This window comes from Macrotis lagotis, chromosome 4 (genome assembly GCF_037893015.1).
Source record: "Macrotis lagotis isolate mMagLag1 chromosome 4, bilby.v1.9.chrom.fasta, whole genome shotgun sequence".
Classification (NCBI taxonomy): domain Eukaryota; kingdom Metazoa; phylum Chordata; class Mammalia; order Peramelemorphia; family Peramelidae; genus Macrotis; species Macrotis lagotis.
In genome coordinates this window covers 209,346,529-209,367,755 of record NC_133661.1, presented here as the reverse complement: position 1 = coordinate 209,367,755, position 21,227 = coordinate 209,346,529, and the positions used below count along the sequence as shown (strand labels likewise).

At 35.3% G+C, this 21,227-nt stretch overlaps 1 protein-coding gene across 5 annotated transcripts in view; it reads left to right on the top strand.

The window, feature by feature from the left end:
• AKAP6 (A-kinase anchoring protein 6) overlaps nt 1-21,227 on the top strand; it is a 474,513-nt gene that overhangs the window by 314,281 nt on the left and 139,005 nt on the right. For all 5 annotated transcript variants that reach the window (XM_074235346.1, XM_074235350.1, XM_074235349.1 and 2 more), the window contains exon 9: nt 4,772-4,892. In XM_074235346.1, the coding sequence (XP_074091447.1) occupies nt 4,772-4,892 (121 nt within the window). The remainder of the gene's footprint in view (nt 1-4,771; nt 4,893-21,227) is intronic.

The window sequence follows — 21,227 nt, the reverse complement described above, 5'->3', positions numbered from 1 at the left end:
TATTATCAACATTTTCTTACTGTTTCATTTTATTTTAAGTAGAATTTAGCTCATTCCTTTAGTTTTCATCTTAGAAGAACAGAGGCACATCATTGAACAAAGAAATGTGGATAATAGCTGCTTAATGAATATTTTGGAAGGAATATAAATATGCTGAAAAAACTATGAAAATTGGATCATTTAAAAAATGCCTATATTTAAGAACTGATATCTCAGGAACTGCTCTTATTTTTTCTAGATGTGGGGATGTGAATACATGATATGCTAAGCATACCAAAGGTGGATTCTAAATGCAAAAGGTATCTTCAACTTTGGATCAGAAAATGTTAGTTGTTTTTTTTAAAAATCCAAGTGCTCTCCTTTGATCAGTAATTGCCCTATTTTGCTGATTTGTTCATTTGGTTGTCAGTTTCAATCAAAATTCCTTAGACCAAACTGAAACTTCATATATTCAAACATGTCTCTCATTGGTTTTGCATTGCTAAAACTTTATCATTTAGGCAAAGTTCAAGTTGTAATGTTGAGATAATGATACTCATTTTAAATACCAAAGACTACATAAACCTGTAGAGTCAAAAACATATCTCCTTTTGGAATTTAGATTAGGGCTTATTCCTTAAACTTTGTGTGGCAACCAGATCATACCGTAGCCTTTGGATTAGCAATAAATTATATTGCTACAATAAATTATATTGCTACTAATAATATTATTAGGCATATCTATAGATATTTAATTAATGAACCCAAGTATGGTATATGTATGTGCATGCATATATATATATGCACACATGCATGTAATATACATAACTACATATATTCCTATTTACTTGCATATACATTGTACATGTCTATACTATGAAGCCTGTATAAAAATCAGATCAACAAAGTAATCAATAAATAAAATAAAGCATTTATTCCGGTTGAAAAAATTGCAATCTAGAACAGCCTCAATTAAAGGTACTTTTTTTGACCATGCATATATGTGTATATATAATGCATACATACATATATTTAATATATAAGCATATATATATATATATATATATATATATATATGTACACACACACACACATACACACACATACCATAGAATGGTAGATAAGATACTGGAAAAATACTTGGGCAGCTAGACCCTAGAGTCAGGAGGACCTGAGTTCAAATCTACCCTCAGACACTTGACACTAGCTATGTGACCTTGGGCAAGTCATTTAACTCTTGCACTCAGGGCCATCTCCAGTCATCCTGATTCATATCCAGCCACTGGACTCTGGAGGAGAAAGTAAGACTGGTGTTTTAACACAGTACCTTCCTCATTCAAATCCAAATCCCTTGGTTGTCATGGCATCTCCTCTATGATGTTATGGTCTTCTTCAAGAATGAAGGACAAAGGGGCGGCAAGGTGGCGTAATGGATGAGGCACCGGCCTTGGAGTCAGGAGTGCCTGGGTTCGGATCCAGTCTCAGACACTTAAAAATTACCTAGCTGTGTGGCCTTGGGCAAGCCACTTAACCCTATTTGCCTTGCAAAAACCTAAAAAAAAAGAATGAAGGACAAACATCACATCACAATTATAGCCTTTCTCCCAGATTTTATTTGCTCTGTCTTTGTTCCATTGAGTCATGTATGCTCATTGCCCCCACTTTTTCTTCTTTCATTTTCAACTCACCTCTAACCCCTTATAATCTCTTTCAATATTATCTCTTAATTGCAACTGCTCTATCCAAGGCTTTGAGTGTTCTTAAATATTGTGATTGCCTTTTCTCAGCCCTTATCTGCTTAATCTCTACAGAACATACTACTATAGATCAGTCACTTTTCCTTGATACTCTCTTCTCTTGGTAGCACTCTCTCTTCTCCTTCCATAATTACTTCTCTGACCATTAGATGAGTCATCATCTAGGACTCACTAACCATGCATAGGCCTATTTCAAGGTTCTTTCTTAGATCTCTTTCTGTTTCTCTACATACCCAAGGTTTTCATGGGTCCTCCTATGAATTCAGTTACAATATCTATACAATTTATTCCTTCCATTTCACACATACTACATTAGCTTTGCATAAGTGATTTATCCCAACTGAAAGATAATAATCAAGATATGCAAGATGACTCTTGCATGGTGAACTAAAGAATATGGCTTTATTTCAGTTGTAGTTTTAGTTCTACAAAGTTTTTAAAGTGGTTTTCATGGTAGGTATAATGCCTTCTATGAAAGTATGATATCAAAGAGGAGAAGAAGGGAGGCAGACAAATAGACATGGAAAGACAGATACAGAAATAGCTGTTGAGACAGAGATATATAGAAAGAGGTATAAGAAACACTCAATTTATCTTTAGTTAAGAATACAACTTAGATATTTCTCTTTAAGCTTGGGCATCTAAAAGTTCCCTGATGAAGTTATTCTGCTACTTTGTAGCAGTCAAAAGTAGTAGCATTTCACATAAGAATCATTATCGATTCCAGTTACACTGTCAGGAATGTAAGAGGTACATTGACTTCTGATGTTCTGGTGAGAAGACTGCTTCACTGCATCTCATGCCTAACTGTGACTCCTACTCCCAGATCCTTTGAGAGCTACCTTCTAATCATCTGTTATGGATGCATTTGCACATTCTTAGACACAGGTCAAGGGGGAAAGGTTGGGATCTTCATATAACATGAGTTAGAAGATCACTTTGTGGCCAAAAGAGGAAAATTTTGTTCTTTCACAGAGTTACTAAGATTTGCTAGCTTCTTTATGTTGTAATTGGAGGGCCTGATTATGGCCAAAGAACCATTCTCTCTCCATGTCTAAACAATGAAAAATAACTTTCCTAGGCAGTGCTGATCAAATATGAGTGAAAAGGGGAGCAAATTAAAGCATGGTACACTGGGGAAGGCTGAAGGGACTTTTATTTGTTAATTTTCCTCCTGTCACCAACCTCACCAAGTGATCTTCTGATCATCCCACTGTTTAAAGAAACTGTAAAATAACTTCATGCAATTTTTAGAGGAAATACCTAAGTTGTGTTCTTGAATCAAGACAAATTGTTTCTTCTAGTATCTTCAATACTTGTCTGTGCCTCAATAGTTGTTTCTGTATCTGTCTTTCCATCTCTGTCTTTCTATCTACCCCTTCTTTCTCTGACATCATACTTTCATAGAAAGCATTATACCTTCAATGAAACCACTTATATAATCTATAGTCTCTTCAGATGAATTTTTCAGCCTTGAAACTTGAAAGAACAAAGGACCTTTCTAAGTAAGCACATGTTCCTTCCATTGAGAGTGAGTGAAATATCATGAATTCATCCAGACTTAATAATGGACTCACAATCACCACCACATGTCTACAGTATTATAGCTGACTTGTTTCTAGCCTTTTGGAATGAGATGCTATTTTTGATTCCACTTCATTGCAATCAAAGATTGTTGGTTAAATCACTTACACTAATGGTATTCACTCATCCACCCAACTAGGACCTATAGCATCATGAAATTTAATATACAATTGATATTTTTATTGCTCCATTTTGATCCAGCTTCTCCCATCATCAGACATGCCTTATAATATTTTTTGTCAGATCTAGTAAGGTGCTACTTTTTAAATGGTGGAAGTCAATTCTCTAGGCAAGCAATCATTTAATGGGTATAGGGAGATGGGAAGAATACAATAAGATAGTCATTTGAAAGAACCACATTCATAACTATGCTTTCTGCTTCATTGTTATTGATGAGTTTTTTCTCAGTTACAGTTTGACAATACTCAAGGATTCCTTTTAAGAGATGATTTTTTTTGACAAATGTGCAGTTTTTCAGTTTCTGCTTTCTTTCTTGGATCACAGTGTTTTAGAAGAATCTCTGCTTTACTTATTCACCAGGCTTTCAATAGAGAATCACATTAATCCTTTTAAGCTCCTTATTCTAATGATTTATTTTGTTGAAAACTGTAGTGATCCTCCTTTGAATTTTAATGATTGCTGGCTATTCAAGGATTCATTGTTTTGACTTCCTGTCCTTACCTTTGTTTCTTACATGTCTGTAGGGAACACCTGTCTAATACTGTATCTGGCCTTAGTTCTCACTGGCTTACCATATTCACTCAAGCCTATCTTAAAGTGTTAAGCTGAAATGCTAGCTACTCATCCATGAAAATAAATGTAGGATATATATTTACAGAGATAGGCAGATAGACAGCAGAAGGACAGATAAATGGATTGAGTCAATTTTTTCAGTGGAAGTAATAATTTAGGTATGATGGTATATTGAGATTATTGTAGAGAAGTTAGTTAAATATAATGTTTGCAGTCTTAAGTCAGTAAGAAGTCAATATCTAAGACAAATCTAATTGTGGCTGAAAGTTTGGGACATTATTCTTGCCATAGGCACCAGAATACCCATTAGCCACTCAATTTCCATTTTTCAGTATGACAATTATGGATAATGCTGGGGGCATTTTCCAGTTTGTTTTCTAGTGGTATTGGGATGGTTCTTCTCTTCAAGTGCTCTGAGATCCCAAGTAATAGCTTTGCAAGGGAAAAAAAAAGCTACTACTGGATCTCAGGCATGAATGATGTGAATAACATGCTATTTTCAAAATCTAGCTCCTTTGTCACTGGCTTCAGTTTCTATTTTGTCCACTCTATGTAACCACACACAGAATACTTCCCTCCTGCTCCCTTTACAAATATCACCTAGGAACATCATGAGTTTCAAGAATACATTATTCTAATACAAGATTTTAACAACTACACTGTATTTATGCATAATACATTTTCTTTCTTATCTACAGACTTTTGGACTTTGATTCAGAATATCAGGAGCTCTGGGATTGGCTGATTGACATGGAATCTATAGTGATGGACAGCCATGACCTGATGATGTCAGAGGAGCAGCAGCAGCATCTTTACAAGGTTAGAGCTACCATTTCTGCCTTTACCTTGCTATAGAAGATCTGATTAGCCTGACAAGTCTTTCTCTCTTAGGATATCGTTACGTTCATTGTATGTATCATGGTGTCTATTAGAATTCCCTTCCCTGTCCCCAACCTCATTTCCATCCCCTGTGTGCTGACAGGCTGCACCGACATCATAATTGCAAGAAACTTCCCTTTATCACATTCTATTTGGCATAATTCTATAGGACAAAGATTTATCTTCAAGATGAATAGCAATAAATGAAACTGTGTTAATAAATAGGCCGAAACAAAATGAAGAATAAATGGGATGGTAACATTTAACCAAATGTGTTTTGATTAGAGCACTCCAATGGATATTATCTACCCCTTAGATTTTTTCAGAAAGAAGAAATTTTTCAAGGGTTTGTTTTGATACTCCCAGGGTACAGGACCCTCCCAATTTAATTTTTATTAGTCATAAAGAAAGCAGGAAATGTCATAGTAAATCAATACAGGTGCTCATGATTTAAGGAAATTGATTGCAGGTCATCAGCCTAAGAAACATACACACACACACACACACACACATATATATATATATATATATATATATATACATATGTATGTATATTCTTAGTTATTTTATACTTAGCCTAGTGGATTTTATCCATACTACTTAACAAAGAGTTTTAGAAGTTTTCACAAAATAGCCATGTGATTTTGACTGAAGAACATGTTGTAGGCTTCCCAGTAACTGAAAAGCAGTAGGGGGAGGGAAGAGGGACTTTCCATAGAAAATATCAGGCTGCAGTAAATCTTCCTCATTTAGGCAATTTTTATTGGAGTAATTCTGACAGTTGTCATCCTTGAATTGCTTTGAGCATATGGCATATTTCAAAGAGCAGATTGTGAATCATAAAAAATAAAATTAATAACTAACCACAGAATCAGCAACAGTATAATGACAAGAAACAACTACCCTCTAGACTTAAAAAAAATTCTTAGAGAATAACTAGTGCATTCAAGGTCAAATAAAAGTTGTTTTCTTTCTTATTTGGTAATGCTGTTTTGAGATACTGTTTCTTAAATATAATACTTGTATTCCTTTCCCAACCCCCACTTCCAAAACAGAAGTGTTGGTAATTTTCATAGGTTTAGTTGACTTTAATTAGTGTCTCCTGGGAATCATTTCCTTAAGAGAATGTGGAAGGAACCTCTCAGGCTTATTGAATGGAGAAACTTACGCCTCCAGAGAATTTTGTCTCTAATAAATGAATTTTACTGACCATTAGTCTTTTCTGCTTTGGATATTTGTCAACATCAGAAACAAAGCTATTGAATCCATTTTCTAATATAATACTATAAGGTTTACAGTATCATCCTAAAATAATGAAGCCCAGATTATTTAAAATATTCCAGATCAAATCCAAACATCGTATATGGTAGGAAAAATTAAGTTAGCTTAAATCTCTAGTAGGATTGTATTTTTTTCTTATTCTATCTCCTACATATTTTATAAGGATAGACTAAAAATCACCTCAATGAAAGGGAAAAAATTAAAAATTATAAAAAGTCATTCAGCCATAACTTGACAAGCCACTGTATCCTGGATGCCACTTACAGTAGTCATCTTGCTCATTTCCTTCCATGCACATGGTCCACCACACTCTCAGAAATTTTGTGTGTTCCTTGTAAAAAAAAATGAATACAAATAATCTACATTTCAATCAACATTAAATCTTAAAAAGACAGGACTGTTCCCCTTTTTCCTAATGCTTTCCCTTGACATGGTTTGTCTGAGATCATACTTTCTACTCTTCCACTCTCTTGTCTGATATCCTCAAACTGAAAGAATTCTTGTGGGTTACAGTAATGTTGTAGATAAATGGATTTGAAATTAGAAAATTTAGGTCTGACTCTCAACATCAAGTCATTTAACTTCTTGGAATCTTCATTTCTTTATTCATAAAATGTCAAGATTAAATTGGCTGATCAAACCCAATAAATACTATGAATAATACTACCTCTATTAAAGTATTTTATTATGCATTTGAAAACATCACCAAATATGAATATTTCTATATACAAGGAAAAAACAGAAAAAAATGAGATAGTGCATAAAATCTCAAATCTTGATTATATAATGCTTGGGGTTTTTTAAAATTAAATTGAACACAAATTAAATTTAGTAAAAATACATTTCTGATCTATTCTGAGCTTCCTCTGTTCTTTTTTGTGTATTTTTAAAATATTAACACCACTTCCTATCTTCCTTCTTTCTTCTTCTTCTTCTTCTTCTTCTTCTTCTTTTCTCTCTCTCTCTCTCTCTCTCTCTCTCTCTCTCTCTCTCTCTCTCTCTCTCTCTCTCCCTTCCTTCCTCTTTCTTTCTTCCTTTTTTTGGATTATTATCACTATTTCCATTCCTCTCTCCTCAAAAACTTTCCCCCCAAAACAAAAATATATATAATCACAGAAAACAAATTCATACAATAACTGCGTCTGAAAATCTGTCTTATTCTATACATCTAGTCCATCAGCTCTTTGTTAAGAGCTGGGAAAGAGGCTTCATCATCAATCTCCTTAAGTCATAATTAGTCAGAGTTGATCAGAGTTCTTAAGTTTCACATTGATCAGAATTCTTAAGTTTTTATATGTAACAAGGTTATATTCATTTGGGTCAAAGAGAGGTCAAAATAATTGTTTCCAGTATCTCCTTCCACCTCTATCTTTGTTGAAGAGAGACTGGTTCCTTCCAGAAAGGGAAACAGGAGGCATATACCAGAGCTACTCTGCTTCTCAGAAGGAGGGAATGCCAGGCTAGAACCAGTTCTATTGTCTCCCTTAAATCTCATTAGTCTAAAAGATATGATTTTAAGATTCAACTTAAACTCCAGATCAGTATTTTTTTTAACTTTTCTTTTAGTTTTTTTTTTTTTTTGCAAGACAAATGGGGTTAAGTGGCTTGTCCAAGGCCACACAGCTAGGTGATTATTAAGTGTCTGAGACTGGATTTGAACCCAGGTACTCCTGACTCCAAGGCCGGTGCTTTATCCACTATGCCACCTAGCCGCCCTGCAAAATCAGTATTTCTTAATAGGCAAAGGAAAACTCTAAGCTTTATATTAAAGACTTGAATTCTTTTTCAGCAAACACCTGTTTCATGATGAGCTCACATACCAGATTGCTAAGAAATTCAACTTTCCAAGTTGATAGCAAAAGAAAAATCGGAAGAAGGATGTATAGGAACAAATTATCTATGATGAAGGAGCTTTGCCATTAGAAGCAAGCTTGCTCAATTCAATCAAAAGGCCCCCAGATCTCACACAAAAGGGAAATTCCTTCATGTCTCTAGTGTAGCAAGCTGGGGATAGCAATATAATAGAAATAGTCAGTTCCTCTTATACTGTTTTCTTTCCATTTTCTTTCTCCCCTCATGGCCCTGAAGAGAAGTGGAATTGTGTCTTCTCTCACAAAGCTTGACAATAGCAACTCCTAAAGAAATTAAGAAAAGAGACTGAAGAGACCTCTTATCTCTCTTGTTAGCTCTACCCTGCCTCTTACAGAGACAGAAAGCATTCACACCAATGGGGGCTTGGGCTACACATAGCTGATACATTAGTGTATTCTTGTACATTTTCTCCCTGTTGTGGTCACTTTGCTTTTTATTAGTTTATACAAATCTTCTAATGTTTCTCTGAATATTTCATCTTTTCTTATGGCACAATAACATTAATAAACTATAATTTGTCTATCCATTTCTCAATAGATCAGTACCTACTATGTTTCCAGTTTTTGTTATATTAAATACTTCTATTCATATTTTTAACAGAGGGATCTTTTCACTCTCTTAACTCTTTTATCCTTAATAGTGGTATCACTGAGAAAAAGAGTTAAAAATTAAAAACCTTTTAAGGGGTATATTTCTAAATTGTTTTCCACAATGGTCAAACCAATTTTTAGGTCCACCAGTAGCATACTAGTTTCCTGTCCTCCCATATGGATACATTTTTTATCTTCTTTACCAATTTTAAGAGTGGGAAGTAGATTCTCAGAGTTGTATTAATTGGCATTTTTCTAATTATTAGCCACTGGAAGTATTTTTTCATATGGCTGTTGGTTATCTGCATTTCTTCTTTTTTTGAAAACTGTCTGTTCATATCCTTTACCTCTATTTTAGAAATGAGAAAAAGGAGACTGGAAGAAATGAAATGACTTGCTGGTATTTATACATAGCTACTGAGTGTTAGAAGTAGAATTTTAATCCTGACCTGACATAACTTGAAATCTAGTGCTCTTTCCACAACCTCTTTGCTGTCTCTATATGACCACTAAAGGCTTCTCTAGCTCTAAATCAAATGATAATGTTTAGGAAATATTTTTTTTCCCCTACATTCACCATTTTCCTCCTGAGAGAAAATATGGGATAGTGGAAAGAGCATGAGACATAGTCAGGCTAGACCTGGGTTAAATTCCACCTCTCCACTTGTAAACTTGTATAACCAGGGCAAGTTATTAAAACTTTCTGAGTCTCAGTGTTTTCATCTGTTAAGTAAGTATAAAAATGCTTATAGCATTTATATATAGGATTGTTTTTAAGACCAAAAGTTCTTTACTTAAAGTATCATATGATTTGTCAAAAATTATTATTATTCTTAGTAATGACTTCTTTGAAAACTGGAATGTAGTTAGGAACCCCAAGCAAGATGATGCATATGTTGCCACTATGACTAGGGTCCTTTTTGATCAATAACCAGTCAACAAAAAATATTTATTATATGCGAACTGTATGCAAAGTTAACCAAAAACTAAGCACTAGGAATACAAAAAGAGGAAAAAGACAGTCCTGCCTTCAAGTAGTTTACAAACTAGCAAACTCTTTGACACTATAACTTCTGACCTCAACTCTTTTGTGGCCTTAGGGTCTGGACCATGCTTAACTCAGTGTTTGTGACTGATCCAAAAAAATTCGAAACCTAGTTTTCTGTACTTATCTTGTATTATCAATATATTTTTACATTGTTCCACTCCTTAGAATGATTCTTTGACCAGCTTGGTGGCATAGTAGATAGAGAACTGGCCCTGGAATCAGGAAGACCTGAGTTCAAATCCAGCCTCAGACACTTGATGCTTACTGCATAACCTTGGGCAAGTCACTGAACCCTATTCTCCATCAAAAAAAAAAAATATAAGCTCCTTAAGGGGAGGGACTTTTTTTCACTTTTCCTTTGAATTCCCAACAAATTACCTGGTATACAATAATAATTTTAAAAATGCTAGTTAATTTTTTGATAGGAAACTGAAGTCCAGAGAGATTCTGAAGTATTCAAATTGGTCAAATAAAGAATCGGTACTAAAATCCAGATGTCCTCACAACAATTTCAAACATTTTTTTCCCATTTTGTCACCTAGTAGGTACTGAAATTTCAGTACTTTTAGGAGGAAGAGTTCATACATTGTAGGCTCTGACTTCAAGTAAATAAAAGTTCTGGGGAAGAATTAAATTTCAGAGGCTCACCTTGGGCCTAGTCTGAAAAGTGACATCTTGGTATAGATAAAAGATTTTAGTATGTTCCAGAATCTGCACTCATTTGCTTAGAGTTCTTTGCTTTCAGAAAACTTTAAAACTATCTACCCAGCCCTGAGAATATGAAGCTTGTGGTGCTTGTTGACTACAGATGCTCATTAAGACTGAGATCCTCTAGGGGGCAGCTAGGATAAGTACAGTGGATAGAGTACTGGCCCTGGAATCACAAAGACCTGAGCTCAAATCTGGCCTGAGACATGTAATAATTGCATACCTATGTGAACTTGGGCAAGTCACTCTTAACCCCATCACCTTAAATTAAAAAAAAAAGACTGAGATCCCCAAGTCTTCATGATTGGCCAATCCTAAGATTTATAGAAGAAAGAAACCAGTATGGGGTATGGTAGGGAATCTATTTCTATATTTTTTTTAAAAATTTTTTCCCAGAAATTAAAAATCTACCTTTCCAACCTTCCTTTATGCTGAAACCCTTTATCCTTTGCACACATCTTACTGGACTATTCATTGATTGTCCCTTTTATCTTGAAATGACACCCTACTATGAGTTCTCTCTCCCTCTATCTAGAAGCACTTGATTTTGGGAGGCATCATAGAATAAAGCAGGGCACTTGGAAGAAGGAAACCTTATCAACTGCCATCTTCTGTGACCTTTACACTTATCCCATTCTATGATAAAAAGGGGATCTCTGTCATTATGAAACTATGACACATAAATTAATGACATATAATTTTGCTTTAGTGTAGTCATATAGGGCAAAAATTATTATATGAGGATAAGGATAGAGATGAGGCAAGAGATTTTATTGAAACAGGAAACTGGCAGGCAAGGAAACTCCCTTTACTAATGCAAGTGATATCTTTTATGAAACTTAAAATGTTTTAGAGTTATCTGGAGTAGAAGCATCAAATACTTGACCCTTAGGCATAGTATTTGGGAGCTAGATTAAAATGTAATTAAGAAATATTTAACAAAACAAAAATAAATAAATAAAACAAATAAACAAATAAATAAATAAAAATCCATATATAACATTATGTTTTAAAAGTATAGAGGGGTGGTCCCCATTTCTATTTCTAGAGTATTATTCTGAATTTCAGAGGTAAGACTAGAACCCAGATCTTCCTGTCTCTGAGACCAGTTCTCTATTCGCTATAGTGCCTCTCAATAGAATTTATATGCACAGATGCACATCTGTGTATGCATTGATGCAACATGACTTAGTGGCTCTAGAACTGACCTTTGAGTCAAGAGGATGAGGCTGTGTGATTCCTGGGTTACTTAATCACCCAATACCCTAGGCAAATCTATAAAACTAAAATTATAAAGAAGGTACTCATGAACCATTTCTCACCTAGAGCTTATTACATTGATGAAATCACAGTTTCTGTCAATATCAGCATGTGTATATGTTTATTATATCTACATATGCAGATAAACATGTAGATATACCCATCTCTTTATTAGATATATCGATACATAAAACTGTGTTACAAGACAGAAAATTTATGTATAGTGGGAGTTTCATTAACATCTGCTGAAATTAATGGAATTTCTACCTAGGCTACAAACATTGATTCTTTCCTCGGAGTCTAGTAATATGCATAATTGCTAATATTTTACTTTTCTTTTCTTTCTCTGAATCTGCAATTCTTGAAACAAAGTTTTGCTCAATGGAAGACCTGGTGGGTAACCATTCTCATTTGTGGTATTCTGGGAGAGCAGGGACCACCTCTCATATAATTTGGCATCTCACAAAGATTTTTGCACATTGTGGCCTTGGAACACATTTAGTACATTTGGAGACACTAAACAAATATCTGACACATAAACGAATGACAATGCCTTATTTTTTTTTATAGTCTACAATGTGTTTTGAGTATGCCTTAATGTCATTTGATCTTCAGAATAACCCCATGAAAGAGATAAGGCCAGAGTTTTGAATTCCTTGTTATAAGTGAGAAAACTTAGCCTCAAGGGGTGAGTGACAGAGTTGGGACTCAAAACCAAGTTTTCTGATTACAATTACAATTCTGTTACTACTCTAAATAATACTTTTCATAATCAGATAGAATCATGTCCCTTTATCACAATTGTAAGGGGTGGAAGGAATTTTTAAACTAGGAATATATACCAAGTGGTGATAAAGTTCCAGATGTGAGTTTCTACCATTGTAGTGCATAGTCATTTATCCTCCAAACTCCCTACTCCAAAGACATCTTTTACTAATTTTCTCCTCCCACCTCCTCAGTTGTTCTCAATTACAGTGTAAGAGAAAGAGCTTCAGGTTATAATCAAAATGACTGTATTCAAATCTGGACTCTACCATGCATTAGCTATGAGACCTTGGGTAAGTCATTTAACCTTGATGAGTCCCAGTCTTCTCATTTAAAGATGGAGAGGATAATTCTTGAATAGCTATTTCAGAAGTTCCTTTGCACTTCATAAACCTTAAACTGTGCTATGTAAAATGTAAATCAACTCAACAAGCATTTGTTCAGTTCCCACTATGTATCAGTGCTAAATCCTAGAGATTCAAAGAGAAAAATAAAATAACCCCTGAATACAAGGGACTCTTCACAATCAATTGGAATCAATGAATTTTTTGAGTTGAATGGAAGATTAGAGAATATCTTGCCCATTCATGAGAAAGTCAAAGTTCATACAGGTAAGGTAATTTTTCCAAAATTACAAAATTATTAAATGACCCAGTAAGCATTGAATGAAGGTGTTAGGAGGCACAGTGGATAGAGCGCCAGTCTCCTGGAGTTGGGGAGACTCATCTTCTGGAGTTCCAATCTGGTCTCAGTCACTTAACTCTGTCTGCCTCAGTTTCTTCATCTGTAAAATGAGCTGGAGAAGGAAATGGCAAACCACTCCAGTATCTCTACCAAGGAAACTCCAAATGGAGCCACAAAGTATTGGACATGATTGAAATGACTAAACAACAAGAACAAAGGATTGAAGTCTAGTCTTCAAATGTAGGTTTCTGTACTTTTACATTAATTGCTTCCCTTTGTGTACAATAAAGATGTGAACCATTATTCTTACAGTACTTAGCATAGTGTCTGGCACACAGTAGGTACTTCATAAATGTTTATTGATTGATTCTGCACATTTTGTTTCTTTGTTCTCCATCCTTTTGGTGCAGTGATTGGTACATGATTTAATCCATGCTAAAACCAGCTCAGGTTTCCATTCAAAAACTATAGAAATGCTGTATTAGAAAAAAATGGGGGGGGGGGGGCTAGGGGGAGAACCCTGGGACACCAGGTAGACAGAATCATTAAGGGAGACAAAAAAACTTTCAGTTGAACCCTAAGTCTTTTCTCATTAAACATTACCTCCTTTGCACCCTGTTCATTGTATATTCTCTTTTCTGGTGGCTGCTCCAAAATCAAATGTCCCTTTCCTTTTTACATTGATGAGGAAGAAAACTAGCCCAGTCAATTCAGTTGTTCTCTTCATAAAAGACTTTTGTCTTTTACGTTCATTCTTCATCTAAAGGTGATCTTTCTAGTCATCTAAAACGCTGAATGGTAAGAAGTTGGATGTTGTAGAATTTTTACAGTTCTTGACAGGTACTATCTAATTTAATCTTTACAACAACCCTGTAAAGTAGGAGCTAGTTATTATTCTCATTTTACAGATGAGGAAACTTAGGAGAGAGGTTAAGTGACTTGCCCAGGGTCATGCAGATAGCAACTGAAGGCTGTATTTGAACTCAGGTCTCCACGCTTCCAGATCCATCCTGTGCATCAAAATTAGATACTCCTAAATATTAGGTTAAGATGGAGAAAGTTTCCATTAAAATAATAGTACAAAAATTGAAGTTCTAAAATAAAAATAAAGTAAGATTTCATAGTAAGTTTTTTTATTACTAGCAATTTACAATTCATTAATATTTAAACAGGTTCTTCTCTGCTAAAAGAATCCTAGAATCAATCTCATTCATATTAGAAATTTTCTGCCTTCTAAGTGGGGTATTTTCTTTTTAATGGGGCAAAAATATGCATTGCTAACCTCTCACTCCCAGCTCTGAATATAGACCAACCTATTGTTGCCATTTTCTCATAAATGTTGACAATATTGTCAACTCATAAAAGCACAAACATAGCTTTCTTGTTTCATTTTTAACCCCTCTCCCTTCCTGAGCAATACTTCCAAGGAGGGTTTACCTCTCCATGCACTTCCCCCTCCCATAGCCACTTCAACATACATACACACTTACAAACTTCTACCCCTTTCTTCCCCAGGACAATTTAATTTGTCAAAAGTAACTGCTGTGATTTTCAAAGTTCAGCTCCTATTTGGACTAGAGTTACAAAGCCAGAATTCATAATCACAGGGAGCTGTCACTCGGCAGGTCTGCGTGCACATTAACTATTAATGGAGAAATATTTAAAACTCACTTGTAAAGGAAAAACTCCAATTTTTCATTTCTCTGTAGATGAGAGGTGGCATTATTCTTGGGTTCAGGGATTCTCAAAACTTCCCCCACCTATCTCTTAAGTTTTTAAAGAATTGATTTGAAAATAATTTTGACCAGGATAATTCTTACTTAGTTTTTTTTCTTGCTGGTGTTGCTTTTTCATAGGTGCCCATAGCATGTCCTCACCAGCACATGCCTGGAAAGTCAGATTTTAACACTATCTTTTCCTTCACCAATAAGGTACTTAGGAAACAGTGCTTCTTTGTAAATGTAGCTGCTACCCAAGCAATTCTTGAAGACCATGTGAGACCAGAGACAGGGATTTCTTAATCAGAATGTCCTAATGTTGTGGGTTTTAACTCCACAGCTATCCACTGAACAATAGAGAGTATTGTAAGGGTATTCCAAGTTGAGAAAAACCATTGTATTTACATAAAGAGCTCTGTGATCTCTACCTTTTCTGAACTGTATTTTTCTCACTGGTAAAATGAGAAATCTAAATTAGATGATCCTCAAGAAAGTCATGCTGAAAGGTAGTGGGGAGCATTATTTTTGATGCCAATATCTCAGTATGATCCTAACCATGTGACCTTGGACAAATATCCTAAACTCTACCTTCCTCATCTGCAAAATGGACATGTATTCAATTCCATTAACTTAAATCACTTATTACGAACCTACTGTAGATTAGACACTGTGCAAAAATTTGAGAAAGACAAAAATGTAATACTACCTCTCCTGAAAGACTTCGTACTACTGAATAATACTCCGCAGGCAATACCTTCATTCTTGTGATGGAAGCTCTTTGAAACTTTGAAGTGCAATATAAAAATGCGCTATTATTTCAGATTACTTCTTATTCTTAGATGCTGTATTCAGTTTTTTAAACTGTTAAAATACTGACTTAATGACAATTGCATATTTAATTTAGAGGGACCCATGGAGGAGGTCTACATGAAAGAGAGGGCCAATTCTGTATAGATGGGACAGTATGAATGAGCTTGACATGGTGGTTTAGAGTGTGGAAGACTGGAGTCTAATCCAACCTCTGGCATCTGCTACTTGTCTAAGGGCCATTTCTAGTCATCCTGGCCAGAATGGTTCTGGAGGAGAAAGTGAGGTAGTGACTTAGCACAGCACCCCCTCACTCAAATCCAATTCATGTGTTTGTCATGACATCACTTCCCTGATGTCATGGTCCTCTTTGAGAATGAAGGACAAACAACAACAGTGATCACAGCCAGCTCATTTCATTTTTCAGAGTCTGTTTCCTCATCCTTAAAATAAAAAGAATAGTAGCTACATTACCTCCTTCCCAGAGTCATTGAGAATCTCAAAAAAGTTAATTTAAGTAAAATATGTTAATCATAGCTAGGTTCCAAGTTAAACTTGAAGAATCATTGTTGAATCCATAGAGGATACAGCATTCACATTCTTCTTCTCCCCCACTCTTTCTCCATGAAGGATACTTCTCCAATCTGTAGCCCCAGGCATGTAGTCTGGGACAAGTTTAGTCCTGGGGGCTGGGAGCCAGCCTGGATTAGAGTCACTGCTCTCACATTCTTCAGCTCTTTTAAGAACCATTTGATTGGCAACCTCAGAATAATTATGCTTATTATATTTTGCTAATTAGTCTTATGGTTCGTGCTTAGGGTTCCCCCCCCAAAAAAAAGGGAACAAAAGGAAAAGGTATGCAACTAGCAGTGCTGTGGATAGAGTACTGAGCCTGGAGTTAAGAAGATTCATATTCCTAAATTCAAATTTGATCTCAGAAACTTTACTAGCTATGCGACCCTGGACAAATCCCTTAACCTTATTTGCCTCAATTTCCTCATCTGTAATATGAGCTGGAGAAGGAAATGGCAAACCACTATAGTGTCTTTGTCAAGGAAATCTCAAATGTCATGAAAAGTTGGACATGACTTAAAAAAAATAAGTCATCATCTTACAGTATAAGCCCTATAGTAATGAGTCCTAGATAGAGTACTTTCACTCCTCCAAAAGTTTCCATCTAGTTGCCTAGATTGCCTAGAATTCAACTATGTGAATTCACTATAAGGATGGACCTCAATATATAATTGTTTCCTTTATGTCAGAGAGACTAGAGACCCATTTGTTTTATAAACATTTATATGCACTTTATACATAACCTAGAGGTTCCAAGTTTTTAAGTGAATTGCTACTTCTTTGGAAATCTGAAGACAAAATATCTGACCTACAAATTGGTTTCTAGATGTTCAAATGGAAAACATTAGGCCACCCCTCCACAATAGGTACTTTCCTTTGACTAAAAATTGAAATGGGAAAAAATGGAGTGAAGAATATGGTGGAGGAGAAGAGAACAAATTGGGTACAAGAAAGTATATGATAGAGAAAAGACTAGAACAGAAAAAAACAAGATATCTACATTGAAGGGGGAGAAAAATACTTTTTTAAAGGTTTTTGCAAGGCAATGGGGTTAAGTGGCTTGCCCAAGGCCACACAGCTAGGTAATTATTAAGTGTCTGAGACCGGATTTGAACCCAGTTACTCCTCAGGGCCAGTGCTTTATCCACTGCACCACCTAGCAGCCCTGAAAAATATTTTTAATATGAAAACAAGGCTTAATGTGGAATGAAAAATGGAAGAGTCAAAGAATGAAATGATAGAATGTATCAAGAAAAAGTGTAAAGGAAGGCAAGAACCATAATTACCAATTCTGGAAATTTGGAGAGGTAGGGAAAGGCTGTAACAATGTAGACAGAGCAGATCATGAAGGAGCCACTCTGGGAGCAACATGTCTTCTAAATTATTCTTGCTAGCTAGATGCTAAATTCAGGTGCTTCTACATTGTGGAAAAAGGACCAGATCTAAGTATTACCCAGCTCTAGCTTTAACTCTGAGAAAACCTGACTTATTTCAATAGAAAATGATGTAATGAAAAAGAACATTAAAGGGGGAAAATGAAGAAATTAGGTATGTATTAAAAAACATAGATGAATAGTTTTTCAAACATCCTTAGTGATCTAAAAAGAGTAGTAAAAGAAAGATAAAAAAGTACAGCAAAGGGAAGTCATGGAGTCAAGAAAAGAAAATTGAGGCACAATTAAATCTTCATTTTTGTAATTTTATAATTATTTGGCATCAAAATGATGTGATGGCTATGAACTGATCACAGAAAGCAGATAAAACTGATCGTCCTTATATTTTATCAATTCATAATTTCCAACTCCTTGAAATAAAAGTGGTTCATTTTATCCTGGATTAAATTCATCTAACCATTTTCATATGTAGCAGAAATCTTGCTGGTTGAACTCCAAGATTCTTGCCTTGGCCTCCCTCCCCCTAATTCTCCAATAAGATTAAGCCTGATTTTACTATGGGTCATAGTAGCTAAGCTTCAAATCCAAGAAGCCCATTAGCTTACTTTCAACCTCTTTTGCACAGATGGTACCTAAGATGCCAAATACATGTCAAAGAATTTAAATTGCCCTTATGCTGGAATTTGAGTATGGCTTTTTACATCTGTATCCTGAGCATTCAGATTGAAACAAATCCATATTTATTGAAGTTGGGGAAATAAAAATGAAAGAATTACACATAGGAAGTTAATGTAATTCTTTAGATTTCTCCAGCAGATTAATTGTAAAATTTAATTGTATGTTAGATTAGAACTCCATTAAAATTAGGATATGCTTGTTAAAATCATTATGATATTATGAATAACATTAACTAGTCATCTTTTATTTAAAAAATGGAAGGGGAATGAAAGTACTAGGCTTTCCATTACTACTTACAGATTTTTGTTATAGTAGTGGTGATTGGTGGTTTTATATTAGCCGTTTCTAAGTTATTTAAAATAGTCATTACATATACATTTAATCTTAAAGTGATGGTTTATTTCCCAAATCTATCTATTTTGATTCATTCATTTACTTGCTTACTTATATATTTATCTCATTAGCCAGAGGGGAGCTGGGTGGTAGAATGCTTTAGAAGTCAGCTCTCCAAAATGTGGCACTAGAGGTATGGAATGCTATCTATAATGTCAGAATATGATGCATTGATCAATTTTGATGAACTTTTCCCCTCCTCTTCTTAATCTTTGTTAAAAGGATTAGTCTCTTGGAGAGAAGGAAAGAGGAGTTTATTGGAAAATAAAAGTCATACAATTAATAAATTTTGTTTAGAAGAAGAAAAAGAAGGTGGCTCTGAAGATAAAACTTTTGAACAGTTTGTGTAACATTGTTTAGGCTAAAAAGTTCTCCATTCCCATTGAGAAAATTTTTTTTTTAAATGTACATTGAGGAATGACTCATATATACCAAAAAAGAATTAGTAAGAGTTGAAGGGTGAGAAGTGTTTAAATAGAGGGGTATATGGGGGGGAAGTGGGCAGGGAGAGGGGACTAATGAAACTGAGCAGCAGTTTTAGGTTCTTACTAGTGAATTACTGTCCTCGGGAAGGTGCAGGGGACTTTTCCCCCTTCTCCCTTCTGGGTTGTTGTTGCTGCTGCTGCTGCTGCTGCTGCTGCTGCTGCTGCTGCTGCTACTGTGGCGGCTGCTGCATTATGGCTCTCTGGCTCAGCCTGCTATGGCCCACAGTGGATCAAACAAACCGTGTTAAAGTTTCCCTCATTTGCATCACTTCTAGACAGCCCTGTCGTACTCTTTGCTGACAGGAAATCACTGTCTTTGTCACCTTTTTTCAGGGCTCTCCTTTTGGCAGAGATGGGCCATGTGACCGCGCTTAATCACAACAGCAGGGCTGGCTCGGAACTCAATGACATGTTTTCCTCAGCACTTCAATAAATGGGGGAGAAGAGTCAGTAGGAAATGACTACATTAATTTTAAAGTGAAAAGATAATTAACACTTGAAGGACTAATGCTACAACCTATGGAATTATTATTCAAATTAAACTTAATTTATTAAAAACTTGTGGAGACTATCTCCCCTAATGGAGCTTTTGGGGAAGAAAAAAATGGAGCTTTGAATAGCCCTCATGTGAATCTATGTAGAGAGATGTAGACAAGATATATCTCTATATATGGGAGGTTGGGAAGGGTGCCTAATCCATTGCAAACAGTTGCTGGGGTGGAAAGAAGGACGTAAATAGTAAAAAAAAAAAATTTGGAACTGGAGGTTAAAGTATGTAAAATGCTTACTTAGATGATATGAATAGGATACAGGCAAACAAAAGCAGCAGTGTGCTCCTAGAAAACTGTGCCTAAAGGAGTTTCCTTAGCAACACAAATGCAGTTCCAAAAGTAGACAGAACTTTCCTCAGAAAACATACTATTAATAACAACCTTCCGGAACAACTTGGAACAATTTGACGACTTGGCAGTAATAATGCCAAGTGTTCTGCAAATTAATCTCGAACACATAACAGTTATGCTTCCCTTACCCGTAATTCTCCTGGACTCTGATTTAGTCCTGTTCTGGATGTGGGGATGAATGTGAGAAGTAGTTCCAAATGCTGCTGTGAGAGAAAGAGAGAGAGAGAGAGAGAGAGAGAGAGAGAGAGAGAGAGAGAGAGAGAGAGAGAGAGAGACAGAGAGAGAGAGAAGAACTGAAATAAGTATTAATGGACCCTCATAATCAATGGCTGTGTTCTCCTTCCCATAATCTGCAAAAGAAATCAGTTTAATTAGATTAGCTTATTCTAGTTAAAACAGCAGTTACATTCAATATTTTATTTGTACCCAGCCATTACCAGGGACAAAACTTTTGAAAGGGTTAAAGGGTCTGAAAAGTACTGTTCTGTTGAGAACATCTTGAGGGCATTGGTTATATAAATGTAACACTTCACTAAAAATGTGCTATGTTATTTTTAAATACATCATCATTTCTTGTCAGCCACAGAGAATAAACTAATCTCGGATCTACTTTTGCCAATGGGAATCATTTAAATTCTCCTGAAGGCTGTAAGTTTACCAGTCAGGAAAGGTAGAGTACTCCACCACTTTGACCTTTCTCAAAGCCTTAGATCTAAAGGTTAAAAATAATCAATATCTCATTGTGCTGCTTGGTTTCAGGGTAATAAGTAATAACCATCATGTTAAAATCCAAATGATTGCAGATAGCACTTAAGTGAACTGACCCATTCAAGGAACCATTTTCTTTCTCTGTCTCTTTTTTTAATTGCAATCAGGATAGTCATTAGAGTTTGCTAATAAACTTTTAGGGGGAATTACAGAAATCTGTAACCTTTATCTTCTTGAAATATGACTTCTGGATGCAGATGAAATGGTGTAGTGTTTCCTCCTGTGGTAAGTTGAAAGGTTGGGCTGCTCGTCTATTGAGATTTATAGATTTTTTTCTCATGTCTAAAAAATAAATTAGGGAAACATTTTAATTCCATGCAATGAGGACGTTTTGTTCACAGCCACCTCT